The sequence below is a fragment of the Coregonus clupeaformis genome, chromosome 28 (genome assembly GCF_020615455.1).
Source record: "Coregonus clupeaformis isolate EN_2021a chromosome 28, ASM2061545v1, whole genome shotgun sequence".
Classification (NCBI taxonomy): Eukaryota; Metazoa; Chordata; class Actinopteri; order Salmoniformes; family Salmonidae; genus Coregonus; species Coregonus clupeaformis.
Genome location: NC_059219.1, coordinates 19,975,370 through 19,994,488, shown reverse-complemented (window position 1 = coordinate 19,994,488; position 19,119 = coordinate 19,975,370). Strand labels below are relative to the sequence as shown.

The window sequence follows — 19,119 nt, the reverse complement described above, 5'->3', positions numbered from 1 at the left end:
ATTTGGCGACACCATGTGGACTGATTGGGGACTGTCACTGTACTCTGGGCTTCAGAGGTCTTACTAGACTAGACTTCTTGTGGGACATAAAAAATGTATTGCATGGCAGTAAAATACGCAGAAGGAGAAAATGACATTGATTAGCGTTTTATATGTTTAATAGCATAGCGATAGTACCAATTAATTTCAAGCTTTAAAAATTAGACCTCATTCGACGGAAATGACATCACCACACATTCAGAGCGCTTTGTTTCTCACAGAGTTTACTCGACCTTCTTCGAAGGAAGTGCAGCGCAGACAAGCGACTCCACAAGAAAAAAAAAATATTAAAAAGAGAAAAAAATTGGAGAAAAAAACTCGGTGAATTTGTCAAATCTGAAAGATTTTTACAGAGTTTCTGAAGTGTCCCGGTCCACGGGAATTCCTGGAAGGGAGAAAGCGTTGTCAGCACCGGTAAATACTGTTATTTGGCTTCATAATCATAGTATTTATCTTCCAATTTGAGCGACTTGCACCCGACGAATCTCTTCTCTGTCTGACCGGAAGTCTGTGCTAGATTGTTTTTTTTTTCTTCTCTCACCTCTTCAGTTTTTTTAAAATCCTTGAATTTTTTGGGTGCTTTGCTTTTTCTATTTTCACAGGCATCGAATAGAGCGAGAGTCAGATAACGTTCCTCTCGTGTTTTTATTAGAGCATCTAACTAGCTAACTAACTGTGCACGCCTAGCAAGGAATTGAAATGGAGTTGCACGCTTGCATCTCAGCAAATTGCTAACAAATAGCAAGCTAGACATCTTATTTTTGTTCGAATGATTGCTAGCTACATTGTATCACCAAATGAATTACTTTGAAGGGGGAAACCCATGTAATAGCGAGCTAGCACGGTCCTCCTTCCTATGCAACCACATTCCACAATGCGTCTTTACAGTAGGCAGCTAAATTACCTAACTAGCTTGATGTAAGTCATATTATTGTGTAGCCCATATGTCCAAATATTTCGGCTAACTAACCAAATAAAGTACCAACGTAACTCTCATTATTGTTTCATTAGCTAGCTAGGTAGCTTATGTGAAGTGACATTTTCAATGACTTCAGGTCATTGTCGCCTGTCACCGAAGGTGTCAGTCGGATGTGCAACAACGTAGCCAATTTTATTTCAATTGATGAGTGATTAGCTGTTTGGTCTAGTGGTGATATGGTGGTGTTACTCTTTCATTACAGAAGTTATGGAGGATTCCCATTTTAACCCTCAGTATTTCTGGTCCCCTTTGCCTGTACAAGGACAGGTACGTTTAGTGAAAAATGTCAGTTTAAAATGTTAAAGTATATTGCAAGTGACACCTTTGGACTATAGCACTGTTAGAAACATTACTCTTTTTGGAGTTTGGAATTTTGTAAGAAGGATTTCTCTCTCGCTGTCAGATTGAGAACGCCATGTTCCTGAAGCAGCTGAAGGACCAGGAGAAGAACACTTCTTTCCCCTCCTCCTCTCATTATCAGACAGCCATGCTCACTGTCCCCAAGCAGGAGGGAGGGGGGCAGGGCCAAGGGGGTCACCTACACCCCCCTCACACCCAGAACATCACTGTGGTGCCTGTACCTTCCACTGGCATCATGACAGCAGGTGTGTGTGTGTCAACTGTTAGTGTAGTATTTATCACACTTTGGCATGGTCTTTTTCCCATCAATGTCTGTTTTGTATCATATTTTTATTTTCCTCTCTCTGCAGCGGGTCTGGTCATCACTACCCCTCAAGGCACGCAGCTGGTCTCTCCTGCCTCCTCCTCTCAGTCCTTCGTGTCTGGACATCCCACCACCACAATGATCGTCTCTACACTGCACGCTCCAGGTAACACACACACACGATTGTCGCCACCCTCCATTATCCTAACTCTGAAAAATGCACACTTCAGTCACATACTATCAGACTCTCACACATATTTTTCCTTTCTATCACTTCCTTAGACAAGAAACAGGAAGGTGGAACCCCCCAGGTGGTCGTCATGCCGACCCCCTCGAAGCGAGGCAGGAAGAAGAAGTCGACACTAGGGAGGGCGGGGCCTGCCGGTGGCCACACCCTCTCCGCTGGAAATGAGGCGTTGATTCTGGCTCACTTGGCGTCGGGAGGGCAGGTGAGACAGTTACCATAGTAACTCCATAGTAACCAAAATAAAACCTATTCCCACTAAAACATTTCCAGACTAAGCTCAGGTTATTGATTTTCTTTCCCCAAAAATTTTTATGTAGACATTTTTACAACAGAGTGCCTTTTTAATATGATGAATGTGATTCTAATGTTTGTGTGACATTTGATAGGTGGTTATGTCTTCGCAGCATTATACAACTGACCCGTACGACCTCGCCGACGAGGACCACAGTGGGAAAGACGGCAACAAGACCTACAGGTACGGACCTACGGCGTCACAGAAGGGCCAAAAAGCACCTGCCGTGCTGTGCATCCCCATAGGAATGTGAAGCTGTGGAATGCTTGCACACCTGTATGTTGTAGATGATAGAGTCAGGAAAGGTTAGACACAGGCTGTGGATGAACACTAGGTGCTGCTGGGCACGGGCATTTCTCTCTTTCTCTGACACACACACAAACCACAGAACGACTCCACTGCATGCTGTGGCAGCACACACACCTGCTTAAGTATTTCACTATGTGTACGTACCTGCGCTCTGGAACACAATGTGTGTTTTCTCTACAGCATGGACACACACATTCTCTGCCTCCCTCATGCGTCCGCCCCACACACACGCGCATCCCTGCACACATTGGACACGCACTCCTTCACCTACTTCTGTCCTATTTGTTGTTCTCTCTTTTTTCTATCTCTCCTTCATACAGTATTTCTACCTTTTCAAGCTATCTCTGTTTGTCTTTCTATGTCTTGCTTCAGCAGAATCTGCTCTTTTTCCTGCTGTTTTCACTGATTTCACCCTCTTTCTCTCTCCCCCCTCTTTCTCTTGTCTTCTTTTTTCACATCCCTCGTTCATTTCATCTGCTCCCTTGTGTTTTGCTTTCTATCCTCTTCTCTTTTTCCTCTTGCTCTCTCCCTTTGTTTTCCCCACTTGCTGTCTCATGCTTCACCCCTCTTTTTTGCCTCCTTCCACTATCTTCCTCCCCTTCCCTTGCCCTCTCCCTTGCCCATCTCTCATGTCCCTGTCTCTTTGTCCTTGCTTTTTGTATTTTCATCTCTCCGTTTCTCCCCCTCCCTCCCTCCCTGGTCTGTGTGTCTGTCTCTGTCCCGTAGGTGCCGGATGTGTGCGGTGACCTTCTTCAGTAAGTCAGACATGCAGATCCACTCCAAGTCTCACACAGAGGCCAAGCCCCACAAGTGTCCCCACTGCTCCAAGTCATTCGCCAACTCCAGCTACCTGGCCCAGCACATCCGCATCCACAGCGGGGCCAAGCCCTACACCTGCTCCTACTGCCAGAAGTCCTTTAGACAGCTCAGTCACTTACAGCAGCACACACGGTACTGCTCACAGCAGCTCCACCTGACCTGACCTGCTCTACCCTGCAGGCTCTACCTAGCCTGCCCCTCTCCCCTCCCCTCTATTGGCTGCTAGCACTGTGTGTGTGTGTGTGGGGATGTCTGTGAAAAGGCAAGACGCAGGTTGTGTGTGTGTGTGCGCACGTTTGTGTGTGGTCTCTGCTTCCAGTCCCTCTTTGTCTCTTCAGTCTGTCTGCTTGGTGTCCTTACTTCTTCACTGCTGCTTCTCTCTTGCGCACGCGCGCACACACACACACACACACACACACACTATTACATACAATAATTTAGGTCAGAGTGGAAGACTTAAGTTTCAGCGAAACTTTGTGATTTTTAGAAGTCAGGCACTCAGTAATAGAGGGGGTTTAAGTGTGATTTTTACTATCAATACAGGTTTAAAGAAAAGCAACATTGTTCTCCCCTCCTCCCTCTCTCCATCCTCTCTTCTTGCTTCCAGAAACCACACAGAGTCCAAGCCCCACAAGTGTCCCCACTGCACTAAATCCTTTGCCAACTCCAGCTATCTGGCCCAGCATTTCCGCATCCACACAGGGGTGAAACCCTACACCTGCTCTTTCTGTCAGAAGTCCTTCAGACAGCTCAGTCATCTACAGCAGCACAACCGGTGAGGTTGATGTCCTACATATCTGCCCTTTTCTCTGTGGGGGCATCTCAATAGTCTTTTCTCTGTGGGGGGGCATCTCAATAGTATTTTCTGAGGGGGGCATGTCAATAGTATTTTCTGTGGGGGTCATGTCAAGTCTTTTCTGTGGGAGCCTCAACAGTCTGTGGGGGCGCGCGCATCTCAATAGTATTTTGTCTGTGCGGGCATCTCAATAGTCTACAGTGGCTTCCTCTCTTCATCTCCCTCATCCGCAATGGTGTGGATAACAGGATAGCTGAAAGGAGAATATGGAGGGACCGTTTACATTTCTCCCCCCTCTTTTCTCTCTTCTTCTTACCGGTTGTGTTTTCCATGTTTCTGCAGGATCCACACAGGAGACAGGCCTTATAAGTGTGTTCATCCGGGATGTGAGAAATCCTTCACACAACTCTCCAACCTACAGGTGACTACTATCCCTTTTCTTTGTTTTTTTGTTTTTATTCCCAGTGGTGAAAGCTTAGTAACACTGACCCTTAGTAGTTGCATTAGTATAAATACCCATTTGAAGATGTGTCCTGAACGGTCCTGTTCTGTTCCAGTCCCACAGACGGCAGCACAACAAGGATAAACCCTTCAAGTGCACCAACTGTAACCGTGGTTACACGGACGCGGCCAGTCTGGAAGTCCACCTGTCCACTCACACGGTCAAACACGCCAAGCTCTACTCCTGTGGACTCTGCAACCGCACATACACCTCTGTAAGAGAAACACCACTGTTAAGGCATCCGGCATGTAGTAGTCGCAGAACTTTAACTTTCGACTCTGACATTTTCACAGGCTTCAGACAGTGTGCATGTATAGTGCATGTCTGTGCATAGTGTGTTTGTGCACACTTGTCAACTCTCACTCTAACGCTCTGTATTCTATTCTCAGGAGACGTACCTGGTGAAACACATGCAGAAGCACAACTCAGACCCGCTCACTGTGGCAGCTGCACAGCAGTCTCAGCAGAACCAAAGCCATACCCAGAACCAGAGAGGTTCTCATGGCCAAGGCCGAGGAGAGGGCACCGATAGTGGGGCAGACCGAGCTGGAGGACAAGGTGGAGGTCATGGACAAGAACAGAACCAGGGGCAAAACCAGGGCAGCTACTCTCAGGCAGAGACGGCATCCTGCCCCTTTGACCTGCACCAGTATAAGACAGTTGCTGCAGGGGACATCCAGTTCAAAACAGTCAGTGTGGCGGACCTAGCGACCCACAAGGACCTCTGTCTCACCGTGGCTACCTCCACCATTCAGGTGGAGCACCTAAACTCATAGGGGTGGGAGGGAGGAGTGGTAGAGACTGAGAGAAACTGGAGGAGGCCTATGGACAGACTGTGGATAAAAGCAATACAGAGGGGATATAGGAAGATGTGACTGTGCCTGAAAGGTGGATAATGGAAGAGGAAGTTAAGAGATGTTCAAACAGAGATGGAGGAGTCTGGAAATAGAGGACTTTTTGGTACTTGTTTCTCAGTTTTATTTCATTATGCCTATGTTGACTTTGTGTGTTTTTGTACTCTTTTATAATGGATGGCTAGTGTATACCGTTGGTAAATTAGTGTTTCTCTGTCCGTCACTGCAATGGTGAGGAAGAGAGACGAAGAATGAGTGAAGAGATCATGTTTTCTATTTTTTGGGGGGGTGGGGGGCTATTTTATATCCTCCTGCTCCTCCCTACAAACACAACTTTGATTAGGGTCATGTCTGTGAAGTGTGTAACTGAAACTGACAGATAACTGTCAAGGTAACTTTTTCTACTTTCCCACAGAGACTATCAGGTTTTGATTACATCATCATTGTCATTATGGTTACTGTAATCTACCTTGTAAAATGTGCTCACATAAATATTTTTCACTGAAAAAAAGGGAAGTAGGCTCTGTTTTCTGTTTCTGGAAAGAAAAAAGGCCTGCAAAAGTATATATTGATATACATACCAGTGTATATGTGTGCCTGTTAAAAATAAATGTATAATCCATACTATATAACACTTTGATATTAAGCCTATCATCAAGCCCTGTTTATCTCACATGACCCTGTAAGAACTGGGAAGTGAATGTGATCAGCTGGTACGTGTTTTATGTAATCCTTGTAGTATTTATTTTTTGTGTCCTAAGTTATCCAAATATATTCTGACTATACTTCCATTACTGTTATACTAAAGTGTATGAGCCTTTACAAATAGACTGACACATGAAAATGCAGTGTGTTTTCTCTTATCAAACAATAAAAACCTCACTGAAATCCAACAATTTGCCTTTCTCTATCCCTGTAACACATTGTGCACTTGCAGTAATTATAAAGATTAACTTTGAAGATAGCCTATGTTTGAACGGGTGAGTTGTTGCTCCTATGCATGATGCGATTTATTTTATTGTAACCACAGAGGTATTATTAGTTTGAATGACACTGAATGTCACATTTGAACATGACAGCTGTAGATGTACATTTGCCCCAATGCATGATACATGTAAGGACTTGGCAAAGTTGGCAGTGTTGATTGCCTATCTGTCTAGTAAAAGCTTGATTCATTGATCTGCTGTAGTGTGATGTGTCATGCAAATAAGAAGTCTCGTGAACAACATTAGCGTGAGCAATAATAGTGGAATCGGCGGTTTACTGTGTGGGCTGTACCATTCTTAAAAAAATATATATCCATATTAACTTGCCATGTCTTGTCAGACAATGATTTAAAAGCATGATATTGACATTGTTTAAAAAAAAAAGTTAATAAACTTTGATGACATATTACCATCGAACATTTTTTTCTGTATTGAATGGCGTCGGGTCGGTGAAAAGTGTAGGAGTCGAGAAACTTCACGATAGTAAATTACGACGTTACTGTATTTCTGCCTTAGCTAAGAGAAACCCACACCACGACACTGTAATTTTTCATTCAAACATGCCTCGGAAAAAGCCATTCAGCACCAAACAGAAGAAGAAACAGATGCAAGTGAAACGGGAAAGAAAGCGAGGTAACGTTCGCTGCAATGACAGAAAGTGTGCGTGCCGAAAATGCTAACGTTAGCTAGCTTTTCGTTTTACTAACTTGTACGTGGAGAGTTGAGTAAATTGGCTAGTTAGCTGTCTGCTTTGAGGAACAAGAACACTATGTCATTTTCCCCGATATATTTTTGACGAATTAGCTACAAATAAAGAATAGGGCCGTAATTATTTTTGCCATAACATGCATGTCATGTGTGTATTTGGGTCTTTCTAGCAAACGTTAGCTACCTTGCTTGCTAGCTAGCTAGTACCTTGCTTGCTAGCTAAACTGACGACGTTACAGAGCTAGCTATGTGTGTGTGTGACCTTATCGCTCAATTATATTGCTGGCGTCATTCATTGTCATTGATGGGGCTGAAGTGGAAAAGTATTGATGCAGAGAAATCAGCATCACTGTACTACACTGGTATTGTTTTCACTATGTGTAAGCTCTACTGCGCAGACTCGGTATAACATTATGTAATAGGAAAGCTAGCTATCTCAAGTTGAGGGGATAACAAAAGCTGTTGGAGATCACATACCTACACTCTTCTACAGCTAACTAGCAATGAAAAGCGATTCATTATGACAACGTCCACTGTCAATTTATTACATAGGGTTAGTATTGAGACAATTACTAAATGTATAGATAGCATATATGTAAATGTGTGTACATTAGATTCTAAAGTTGAACGTTGTAGAATGTGGTCTTTGTTTGGTACCAATTGCTGACAAAGAGGCAAGTTTTCATTCTGTCCACTGTATGTTCCTGTCCCAAATGGCGCCCTATCCCCTATATATAGGGAATAGGGTGCCATTTGGGAAGGGTTCAATATAAGCCTCTGATTATGATGACCTCGCCTCCTCAGGTGAGCCAGGCTCAGGGCCCAGCAGCCGTAATAACAGTGTGGAGCGGGGGATGGACAGGGATAGGCAGTCGGACACGTCAGATAGTGAAACCACAGATGTCAGGAGGATAAACCAGCAGCCTGGCATCAGGGAGGGCAGATACGACCCCAATAGGTGAGTTACCAATACATTAGCATAGGTAATACTTAGCTCTGGTCCAGGGGATTACATGCTGCTTACTGATGCAGAAGCTGAGCAAGCCACACATAACACCCTGGACCAGAGCTAAGGTAATACTGTACATCACCTGCAATGAAACCAAACACAATGATGGGTGTGTTATTGCTGGTCTTGAACAAAAGCCTGCACACTGTATGGATCAGGAATGGTGACCACTGATAGCTAGGCTCATAAGGCTGTCACCTGCTGAGTGGGTTTCTGTTTTGTCAGATATCATCAACGTTACCTTTTGGGAAAACATGTCATGATTTCTGTATGAACTGATGCCTGGAACAGTGGGAATTCCCTGGAACAAACTGAAGGGTTAATGGAAAAATATTAATTAGAGCAATGTCTGGGTCTGTAGATATTAAAAGTAAGAGGCCAAAAGAGACTAAATAAAAAAAATTAGAACATGTTACTCCAGGAATCCTGAAACATGAGCAAACAACTTTCAGACAGAGGTCAATGGTAGATTACAGAAACTGCTGTTGTCAGAACAAACACCCACATCCCACACACCTGATGTTCATGACTGCACACAGATGCTTTTGTGTCCTTCACACTCACCCTGCCCAATTCCCCCCCTCTACTTACACACAGCTATACTCATCTCTCTGTCCATTCAGGTTCCGTCTGCACTTTGAGAAGGAGAGCAGAGAGGAGGTGGAGAGGAGGAAGAAGCTTGCCAGAGAGAAGGTTCTGGACCAGATGTTAGACAAAGACCTGGAGGTTGACATTAACGACATATACCCCACAGAGAAAGGTAGGTCAGAGCTCCTGGACCCTGAGCCTCACAACAGCCTCTTAATGCTGTTAAATAAAGGTTCAGTCTCAAATGGCACCCTATTCCTTATTTAGTGCACTAATTTTGACCAAAGCTATATGTGCTCTAGTCCAAGTAGGACACTATATGGTGTAATTTGGTACGTAACCTGTACCCTGAGCCTCTCAATGCTGTTAAATAAAAACCCACTCTAGTGGGAGTTTTGACATGGTCTTTTCACTTTGTGTCATAGCTTGACGTGTCTGTGCCACTGACCACCTCCAATCTCAGGTCTTGAGTTCCCACGTCGACCTCCGTGGAACTATGGGATGAATCGTGAGGAGCTGCTGAAGAAAGAAGAGAAGTCATACCGGGAATATCTGAACGACCTGCACTCCAGAAACCCACCTGGATCCCTCAGCCACTTTGAGCACAACCTGGAGGTGAGGAAACTATATATTCAGAACCCTTTATACACCCTTTATAAATGCTTTTGAGGGCGGTGGTAGCCTTGAGGTTAGTGACCGGCTCGTTACAGGGGGGTGGGGGGTGTATTGTGTCAGCAGAAAGATCCATTTTGATGGATAAATAAAGATCTATTAATTCTACAGTATTCTATAAACTTTAATGAATCCTTTAAAAACCACCTCTTTCTCTGACACTGAGCAAAATGTAGGGTAGGTAAAACCCTATATACTCTTCATATAACTTTATACCCTCCCTTTCTTCCCCCTCTCTCTATCTCTCCCCCTCTCTCTATCTCTCCCCCCCTCTATCTTTACCCCTCTCTTTCTCTTAGACGTGGAGACAGTTGTGGAGAGTGTTGGAGATGTCCGATGTGATTCTGCTCATCGTGGACATCAGGCACCCGGTGGGTAATCTATTTTAAACTCCTTCTACAGTCATTATCTACTACTAGTCGCTAGCACACGCTAGCCGTGGCCTCTTGCTAGCTAGTGCTATAGCTACCTCCGAACTATCCTATTGCTGTTCACCGGACCTTATGATAACTCAGCTATACAGCTGATGTCTGCTGGACTGTTCCTTTTTACGGTACCGCATCCTGTTTATGTTTAGCCTCAGCCCAAACTGTGTCGTCATTACCAGCTGTTGTCTTAGCTCTCTCAAATTACACCCGTGATTGCTTTATGCCACTCTCCCATCTCAATATGGTTAGCTTATTGTTGTTTCGGTTATTTCTAATTGTACTATTTCACTGTAGATCCCCCAGCCCAGCTAAACCTGCCTTAGATAGCTCCTTTGTTCCACCCCCCATACACGCGGAGACCGACTCAATTGGTGCCTCCAGTGATGCTATCTCTTTCATTGTTACCCAACGCTTAGGTTTACCTCCACTTTACTCATATCCTTCCATATCGTTGTCTGTACATAATGCCCTGAATCTTTTCTACAACGCCCGGAAATCTGCCCCCTTTATTCTATGTACCCAACGCACTAGAAGACCAGTTCTTAAAGCCTTAAGCCGTATCCTTATTCTAGTCCTCCTCTGTTCCTCCGGTGATGTAGAGGCTAACCCAGGCCCTGCAGCCCTCAGTATCACTCCTACTCCCCAGGCGCTATCATTTGCTGACTTCTGTAATCGCAAAAGCCTTGGTTTCCTGCATGTAAATATCAGAAGTCTACTTCCTAAGTTTGAGTTATTCACTGCGTTAGCACACTCCGCCAACCCTGATGTTCTAGCAGTGTCTGAATCCTGGCTTAGGAAGGCCACCAAAAATTCTGAAATTTCCATCCCCAACTATAACATTTTCCGTCTAGATAGAACTGCCAAAGGGGGTGGAGTTGCAATCTACTGTAGAGATAGCCTGCAGAGCTCTATCATACTATCCAGGTCTGTGCCCAAACAGTTTGAGCTTCTACTTCTAAAAATCCACCTTTCCAGAAATAAGTCTCTCACTGTTGCTGCTTGCTACAGACCCCCTCAGCCCCCAGCTGTGCCCTGGACACCATATGTGAATTGATTGCCCCCATTTATCCTCAGAGTTCGTACTGCTTGGTGACCTAAATTGGGATATGCTTAATACCCCGGCCATCCTACAATCCAAACTAGATGCCCTCAATCTCACGCAAATTATCAACGAACCAACCAGGTACAACCCTAAATCCGTAAACATGGGTACCCTCATAGATATCATCCTGACTAACTTACCCTCTAAATACACCTCCGCTGTCTTCAACCAGGATCTCAGCGATCACTGCCTTATTGCCTGCGTCCGTAACGGGTCCGCGGTGAAACGACCACCCCTCATCATTGTCAAACGCTCCCTAAAACACTTTAGCGAGCAGGCCTTCCTAATTGACCTGGCCCAGGTATCCTGGATGGATATAGATCTCATTCCGTCAGTAGAGGATGCCTGGTTGTTCTTTAAAAGTAATTTCCTCTCAATCTTAAATAAACATGCCCCATTCAAAAAATACAGAACTAAGAACAGATATAGCCCCTGGTTCTCCTCAGACTTGACTGCCCTTGACCAGCACAAAAACATCCTGTGGCGTACTGCATTAGCATCTAATAGCCCCCGCGATATGCAAATTTTCAGGGAAGTTAGGAACCAATATACACAAGCAGTCAGGAAAGCAAAGGCTAGCTTTTTCAAACAGAAATTTGCATCCTGTAGCACTAACTCCAAAAAGTTTTGGGACACTGTAAAGTCCATGGAAAATAAGAACACTTCCTCCCAGCTGCCCACTGCACTGAGGCTAGGAAACACTATCACCACCGATAAATCTACAATAATCGAGAATTTCAACAAGCATTTTGCTACGACTGGCCATGCTTTCCACCTGGCTACCACTACCCCGGCCACCAACTCTGCACCCTCCGCTGCAACTTGCCCATGCCCCCCCCGCTTCTCCTTCACACAAATTCAGACAGCTGATGTTCTGAAAGAGCTGCAAAATCTGGACCCCTACAAATCAGCAGGGCTAGACAATCTGGACCCTTTCTTTCTAAAACTAGCCGCCGAAATTGTCGCAACCCCTATTACTAGTCTGTTCAACCTCTCTTTCGTAACGTCTGAGATCCCCAGAGATTGGAAAGCTGCCGCGGTCATCCCCCTCTTCAAAGGGGGTGACACTAGATCCAAACTGTTACAGACCTATATCCATCCTGCCCTGCCTTTCGAAAGTATTTGAAAGCCAAGTTAACAAACAGATCACTGACCATTTCGAATCCCACCGTACCTTCTCCGCTATGCAATCCGGTTTCCGAGCTGGTCATGGGTGCACTTCAGCCACGCTCAAGGTCCTAAACGATATTATAACCACGATCGATAATAGACAGTACTGTGAAGCCGTCTTCATCGACCTGGCCAAGGCTTTCGACTCTGTCAACCACCGCATTCTTATTGGCAGACTAAATAGCCTTGGTTTCTCAAATGACTGCCTCGCCTGGTTCACCAACTACTTCTCAGATAGAGTTCAGTGTGTAAAATCCGAGGGCCTGTTGTCTGGACCTATGGCAGTCTCTATGGGGGTGCCACAGGGTTCAATTCTTGGGCCGACTCTTTTCTCTGTGTATATTAATGATGTCGCTCTTGCTGCTGGTGACTCTCAGATCCACCTCTACGCAGACGACACCATTTTGTATACATCTGGCCCTTCATTGGACACTGTGTTAACAAACCTCCAAACGAGCTTCAATGCCATACAACACTCCTTCAGTAGCCTCCAACTGCTCTTAAACACTAGTAAAACTAAATGCATGCTTTTCAATCGAACGCTGCTGGCACCCGCCCACCCGACTAGAATCACCACTCTCGACGGGTCTGACCTAGAGTATGTGGACAACTACAAATACCTAGGTGTCTGGTTAGACTGTAAACTCTCCTTCCAGACTCACATTAAGAATCTCCAATCCAAAGTTAAATCTAGAATCGGCTTCCTATTTCGCAACAAAGCCTCCTTCACTCATGCTGCCAAACATGCCCTCGTAAAACTGACTATCCTACCGATCCTTGACTTCGGCGATGTCATTTACAAAATAGCCTCCAACACTCTACTCAGCAAATTGGATATAGTCTATCACAGTGCCATCCGTTTAGTCTCCAAAGCCCCATACACTACCCACCACTGTGACCTGTACAATCTTGTTGGCTGGTCCTCACTACATGTTCGTCGTCAAACCCACTGGCTCCAGGCCATCTATAAATCACTGCTAGGCAAATCCCCGCCTTATCTTAGCTCATTGGTCACCATAGCAGCACCCACCCGTAGTCTGCGCTCCAGCAGGTATATCTCACTGGTCATTCCCAAAGCCAACACCTCCTTTGGCCGCCATTCCTTCCAGTTCTCTGCTGCCAATGACTGGAACGAATTGCAAAAATCTCTGAAGCTGGAGACTCTTATCTCCCTCACTAACTTTAAGCATCAGTTGTCAGAGCACCTTACCGATCACTGCACCTGTACACAGCCCATCTGAAATTAGCCCACCCAACTACCTCATCCCTATATTGTTATTTATTTTGCTCTTTTGCACCCCAGTACTCTATTTGCACATAATCTCTTGCACATCTAGCATTCCAGTGTTAATACTAATTGTAATTATTTTGCACTATAGCCTATTTATTGCCTTACCTCCATAACTTGCTACATTTGCACACACTGTATATATATTTTCTGTTGTATTTTTTGACTTTATGTTTTTTACCCCATATGTAACTCTGTGTTGTTGTTTTTATTGCACTGCTTTGCTTTATCTTGGCCAGGTCGCAGTTGTAAATGAGAACTTGTTCTCAACTGGCTTACCTGGTTAAATAAAGGTTAAATATAAAAATTAAAATAAAATAAAAAGTCATGTACCATAGTATCATTATCAACTTACTACTGTCACCATGATAATGTAATTAATAGTCACTGATGGTATCATTATGCGTTGAACCATATGGTGAAATGCATACATAGAGTATCCACCAGGTGGAGCCACAGACAGGGTAAGTCAGAACATGGTCAGGACCATTCGTCATACATGACAATGTTCCTATGGGCCCTGGTCAAAAGTAGTGCACTATATATGGAATAGGGTGCTATTTGGGACGTAGTCTATAAGTTGTTTGCCAGACCGAGCATGCATGTCTTAATGAATGTGTTCCTTGTGTGTCCCTCCCATGCAGGTGCTGCAGTTTCCCCCGGCGCTGTACCACTATATCACTGGGGAGCTGCAGAAGCAGGTGGTGGTGGTGCTGAACAAAGCTGACCTGTGTCCCCCTCCCCTGGTGCTGGCCTGGACACACTACCTCCAGACACAGTTCCCCCACCTCCACTGTGTCTGCTTCACATCACACCCCGGCCAGCCATACAGCACAGGTGAGTGGGAGGGAGGATGTTTGTGCTGGAGCGAAAGTGACACACAAGGCGAGAGACAATGATGAGAGCTGATTGGTGCTGTTGAACTGCGTACTTGATCACCAGAATAACCTATTGCACTGTCTGTATCTGTCTCTGTGTCTCTAGTGCTTCAGAAGAAGAGGATGAGAAAAAAGGGTACATGTGGGTGGGGACATGCTGGAGGCCCCACTCACATCCTGAAGGCGTGTCAGGAAATCACAGCAGGAAAAGGTGAGAGGGACACACCCACCTGGGTGGCTTAGTACCTATTTCACACATGTATTGCTAACCATGCAAGTCTGTAATGACTTAATGCTTTGGCCAGGCACTTTCCATAGCATAGCTAATTACTGTTGAATGAAGGATTGGTGTCTTCATACAAAGATCTGTGGGTGCAGGGTTGTAAGGGTATATCATAGAAGAATCAACACTGAACAGAAGTAGTCTTAAAATAGGCTAAAGACAAGTAAGGCTGCGTCCCGATTCTCCACTTTTTCCCAGAAGTTTGCAGAAGCATTGGCTGTAGGGAGTGTTCGCCATTGTTACTCCCCCTCCCCCCTTGTAGTGGACCTGTCCAGCTGGGAGAAGAAGATCCAGAGAGATGCGGTTGCTATGGGACCAGAGGGAGAGCAGTCAGAGGAGGTGGCGGACTCTGTGCTAGTGGAGCACCAGAGTGATGTTGCCATGGAGATGAGCAGCCCCTCCCAGGAGCTGTATAAAGATGGTGTGCTCACGCTGGGCTGTATAGGTGAGCGGCCATGTTGGAAGCTTGCTTTCCTACCTCCCAATCAGTAATCTGTCATCACTGATTAGTAACTTCATTTATCAAGTTATGCTTGTGTACCTCAAGGCTTTGTTCCCCCACCAACCCCCTCTGGCATTCAGAAACTTCTACTACAAACAGAATATTAATATATCTGCACTGTCTCTCTCTCCCTCCCTCCCTAGGCTTCCCTAACGTGGGGAAATCATCAGTATTGAACAGTCTGGTAGGTAGGAAGGTGGTGAGTGTGTCTCGAACCCCCGGCCACACCAAATACTTCCAGACCTACTACCTCACACCCACTGTCAAACTGTGTGATTGCCCTGGACTGGTCTTCCCTTCACTAGTCAACAAACAACTACAGGTAACTGAGAGGGAGTGTGTGTGTGGGTAGGGTGTAAGTGTGTATGTATGTATGTGTGCGCACTATGACCTCACATTCCCTTAGAATCCCAGGTCTAATCACTGTGGAGGAAATGTCTTGGGGAATAGAAGAATAACTGAAATTCCCTCTGGCCATTTGAAGGCTGTCTTTGGAGTAGAATCAGAATCCGTACCACTTTTAAGTCTCAACTACTGGGGAGAGCTTTGTGTATAAAATCAATCATTACCCATCAACCCTTTTCAAACCCTTTTTCTTGATTTGTCCTCCCTCTCCTATCTTTCTCATGCTCTTACTCTTTATAAACACTTTTCCTCCATTCTTTTGTATCTACGCCTCTTCCTCCATCTCTCGCCCTCCTCTTCTCTGTCTCTTCTGTCCCTTTCTCCCTAGATCCTAGCTGGTATCTACCCAGTGTCTCAGCTGCAGGAGCCCTACAGTTCTGTGGGTTATCTGTGTGAGCGGACCCCCTTTCTGTCGGTGCTCAAGCTCCGGCACCCCAGCGTGGAGGGCCCACAGCATGCACCCAAAGGGGGGGAGAAGGAGAGGGAGCAGGGGCCCGAGCACAGCTGGACAGCCTGGGACGTGTGTGAGGGTAAGGACCACCTCAAGTCTGGCTCTAGAAACTCTGGTCTGGTTCTAAACTGTTGAAACACACCCGCTTGTCTGGATGTCAGGGAGACCTTTGGGAAATTTTCAGGAACAATAATAATTTATCGATTTTTGTTTTCCCTTCATACCTCTCGTTCTCTCTCTTTCTCCCTGTCTGTCTCACAGCCTGGGCAGAGAGGAGGGGTTATAAGACAGCGAAGGCAGCTCGTAACGACGTGTATCGGGCAGCTAACAGTCTACTGCGGCTGGCCGTCGACGGTAGGCTGTGTCTGTGCCTCAGACCACCTGCATACAACGATCAGAGAGGTCAGTACACAGGTCATACAATGATCAGAGAGGTCATAGACAGGTCACACAACGATCAGAGAGGTCATAGACCGGTCAAGACAACCAGTCAGGCATATCACTTCATCACTACTGTACAGACAACCAGAGACTCATATTTAAAAGGGAAGACACACCGACACAAATGTCGGCCGTGCACAGCGGGCGCGCAGGGGAAGGTCAAATCCCAGCAGGTGATCTACTGCGCACGGCTGACGTTCATGTTGATCTGGCTTCCGTCCTTTAAACTGATGACTGGGGCTTTGTACAAACAAAAATATGAAGAAAAGTGTTTGATATATTGATTAATGAATCAATCAATGGATTTGTGGTATACAGAGCAGTGGGAGTCCCACCCAGACCTGGCAGAGATCATCGCTCTACAGGGACGGAGGGAAGAGGAGAGGGCAGGAGAGAGGGATGAGGAGGAGGAGGGAAGGGGAGTCCAGCTCTGAGCCGGAGGAGGAGAGGGATAGGGACGCTGATGATGATGATGAGGATGGTGATGATGAAGGGATTGGACACCCGGCAGTGAAGGAGAGGAAGGGGCCAACCAGCCTCACAGTCAACATGTTCGATGTCCTCCGGGAAAACGAGTGCGAGTGAGGGAGAAGGGAAGAAAGAATGAATAAAAAAAACAGTGCTTGATCTCTCCCTCTCCACCCACCATTTTCCTTTCCTTGACTTGCATTCCTTTAACATTCTGACTCAACTCTTTTTTTCCTCTACTCTCTCTCCGCCCATCCCTCCCCCCTAGGTTAATAAAAGCACTCACGTTTTTATTTCTCCATGCTGTGCCTCTGCTCTGCTTGTACACCCATGAAGCTGTACTTAGGCTGCGTTTAGACAGGTAGCCCAATTCTGATCTTTTTTCCACTAATTGGTTTTTTGACCAATCACATCCTATCTTTTCACATCCAATCTTTATCACAGCTGATTGGTCAAAAGACCAATTAGTGAAGGAAAGATCAGAATTGGGCTGCCTGTCTAAACTATTGTAGGATTACATTTGGTTTGTTTTTATCATTTTCCTGCATGTAGGATTTTACTATTATTATTTCCCTTAAAAGCTGGTAGGGGCATTGTGGTGTATTAATCATTGATTGGTTTTCAATCTGTTTATTGATAAGTGGCCTCATAGCTGAGATGCCAAAGGTCAGATAAGGTCATTAGACCCTAGAAATGGAATGGCTTGAACTGACAGGGTTATGGATTCCACCTCATGTTGACGGTCACACAGTGATGATGTCATCCACATGGGACTTCCATTTGACTGTCTAATCCTGGTTGATTTCACTGTATACCACAGTATTATAGTACTTCGGTAGGGTCAGTGGATGTGTGGAATTCAGCATTCCATGCTGCTTTCAGTGGTAAAAATCATTGTCGAACCCATTTATATGGTTCTACCCAAATCAGTGTTCTATTTTAGGGTCCACTAGGGGCAGTGTTCATCAATCCTGGTCAGGAGACTCGCAGTATTGGACTGAAACAAAAGCCTGCACTCCTTGTGAGTCCCCAGGACCAGGCTTGAAAAATATCTGATTGGGTTTAAAGACCTGTTGTTATGGACTATAGATGGTTGGTGTAGTGTTCTAACTACTACAGAAGAAAACTGTCAGAACTTGCTGTTACAGAGACTCACTCAGGTGCTGCACTGTATCATGCAACGCTGACTGACTGACTGACTTGAGAAAGAGAGAGAGTTTGGCCACTGCGGTTTCAACCAAAAAGCACTCTGATGTTCTGAGATAGTATCACATGATTCCATAGCAGCCAATATTGACCAATACAATAACGGTCCTGTTAATGATCCTAAATTATACCAGCTACGCAAACTAGCTGAGTAGCTAGAATTTAGAACGAGAGTCCAAATACTGGAAGAATGGAACGGCACTAATGTTGGTCAAACCTCTTCCCTCTCTAGGGCTCTGTTCTAATGTTACAGTCTGTAAGGCTTTATTATAGTGTGCTGTTGCCTACTGTTGTACCTCATTCTTCCTGTTCTACTGTATTACATGTCACTGTGAGGGAACACTACATCACAGTGCTGTGTTGCCATGTAACAACATGCACTGGTCTTGTCTATACCAATGGCACATAAATATAAATATACACACTACGGCCATTCGTTTTTCCTGTCTGTGTGACTGATCAGGAAAAACTCTGGGCCGTAGTGTGTCTAAGCAACAACTAGGGACCCAGCAGAGTTTGTCCTACCCACGTGACTTGTACGCGAGTGTTTGGATTGTGTATTTGCTGCATTCTCTATTTCATTCCTGGTATGGCCAAATGACAATGAACTGGACTGCTCTCTGCAATAAAGATAATCCATGGAACAAGGTCTCCATGTCTGTCTTTTCATGACAAACTCTAATAGCAGGATTTACTCTGCGGTAATCCTAAAAGTGGCAATCTGAGATTGGTATATTCATTTCTGGACTTTTAAATAAATTATTTATAGCCATTCATTCTTGAAAAATATAACGTATAAATGTCTAATGAGCTTAGTTCAACTGTTTTATCCCATCCCTCCGCTGTTAATCAAAAAAGTGGCGGGATGTCTGCTTTGTTGTTTGAATCCCAGATTGCCCATTTAAGATACTGGCACACAAAATAAGTACACTAGGATGTTACCTTTCCAACAAGTCAGTTCTTCAAATTTCTGCCCTGCTAGAGCTGCCCCGGTCAACTGTAAGTGCTGTTATTGTGAAATGGAAAAGTCTAG

The 19,119-nt window shown here is 45.1% G+C and overlaps 2 protein-coding genes across 6 annotated transcripts; both read left to right on the top strand.

The window, feature by feature from the left end:
• The first annotated feature begins 22 nt into the window (after positions 1-22).
• LOC121559963 (zinc finger protein 384) lies at positions 23-6,394 on the top strand. Of its 5 annotated transcripts, none has more exons than XM_041873000.2 (11): positions 23-453; positions 1,221-1,285; positions 1,422-1,623; positions 1,729-1,848; positions 1,965-2,131; positions 2,334-2,404; positions 3,257-3,481; positions 3,957-4,124; positions 4,488-4,566; positions 4,703-4,861; positions 5,037-6,394. In XM_041873000.2, exons 2-11 carry the CDS (start codon positions 1,226-1,228, stop codon positions 5,421-5,423), a joined length of 1,638 nt encoding a protein of 545 aa, XP_041728934.2. In that variant the 5' UTR covers positions 23-453; positions 1,221-1,225; the 3' UTR covers positions 5,424-6,394. The 5 variants fall into 5 exon arrangements, with proteins under 5 accessions (XP_041728934.2, XP_041728932.2, XP_041728936.2 ...); XM_041872998.2 differs by having other exon boundaries at positions 2,316-2,404; XM_041872999.2 differs by lacking the exon at positions 23-453 and adding an exon at positions 512-957 and having other exon boundaries at positions 2,316-2,404.
• A 437-nt stretch (positions 6,395-6,831) lies between these two features.
• Positions 6,832-18,737, top strand: LOC121559959 (guanine nucleotide-binding protein-like 1). Its single transcript, XM_045208698.1, is given in 13 exon segments — positions 6,832-7,120; positions 8,000-8,153; positions 8,828-8,964; positions 9,256-9,407; positions 9,764-9,835; positions 14,097-14,289; positions 14,437-14,541; positions 14,876-15,058; positions 15,259-15,437; positions 15,849-16,050; positions 16,233-16,373; positions 16,731-16,824; positions 16,826-18,737. Coding segments are annotated over 13 exon segments (2,019 nt in total). The 5' UTR covers positions 6,832-6,885; the 3' UTR covers positions 16,998-18,737.
• The last annotated feature ends 382 nt before the right edge of the window (positions 18,738-19,119 follow it).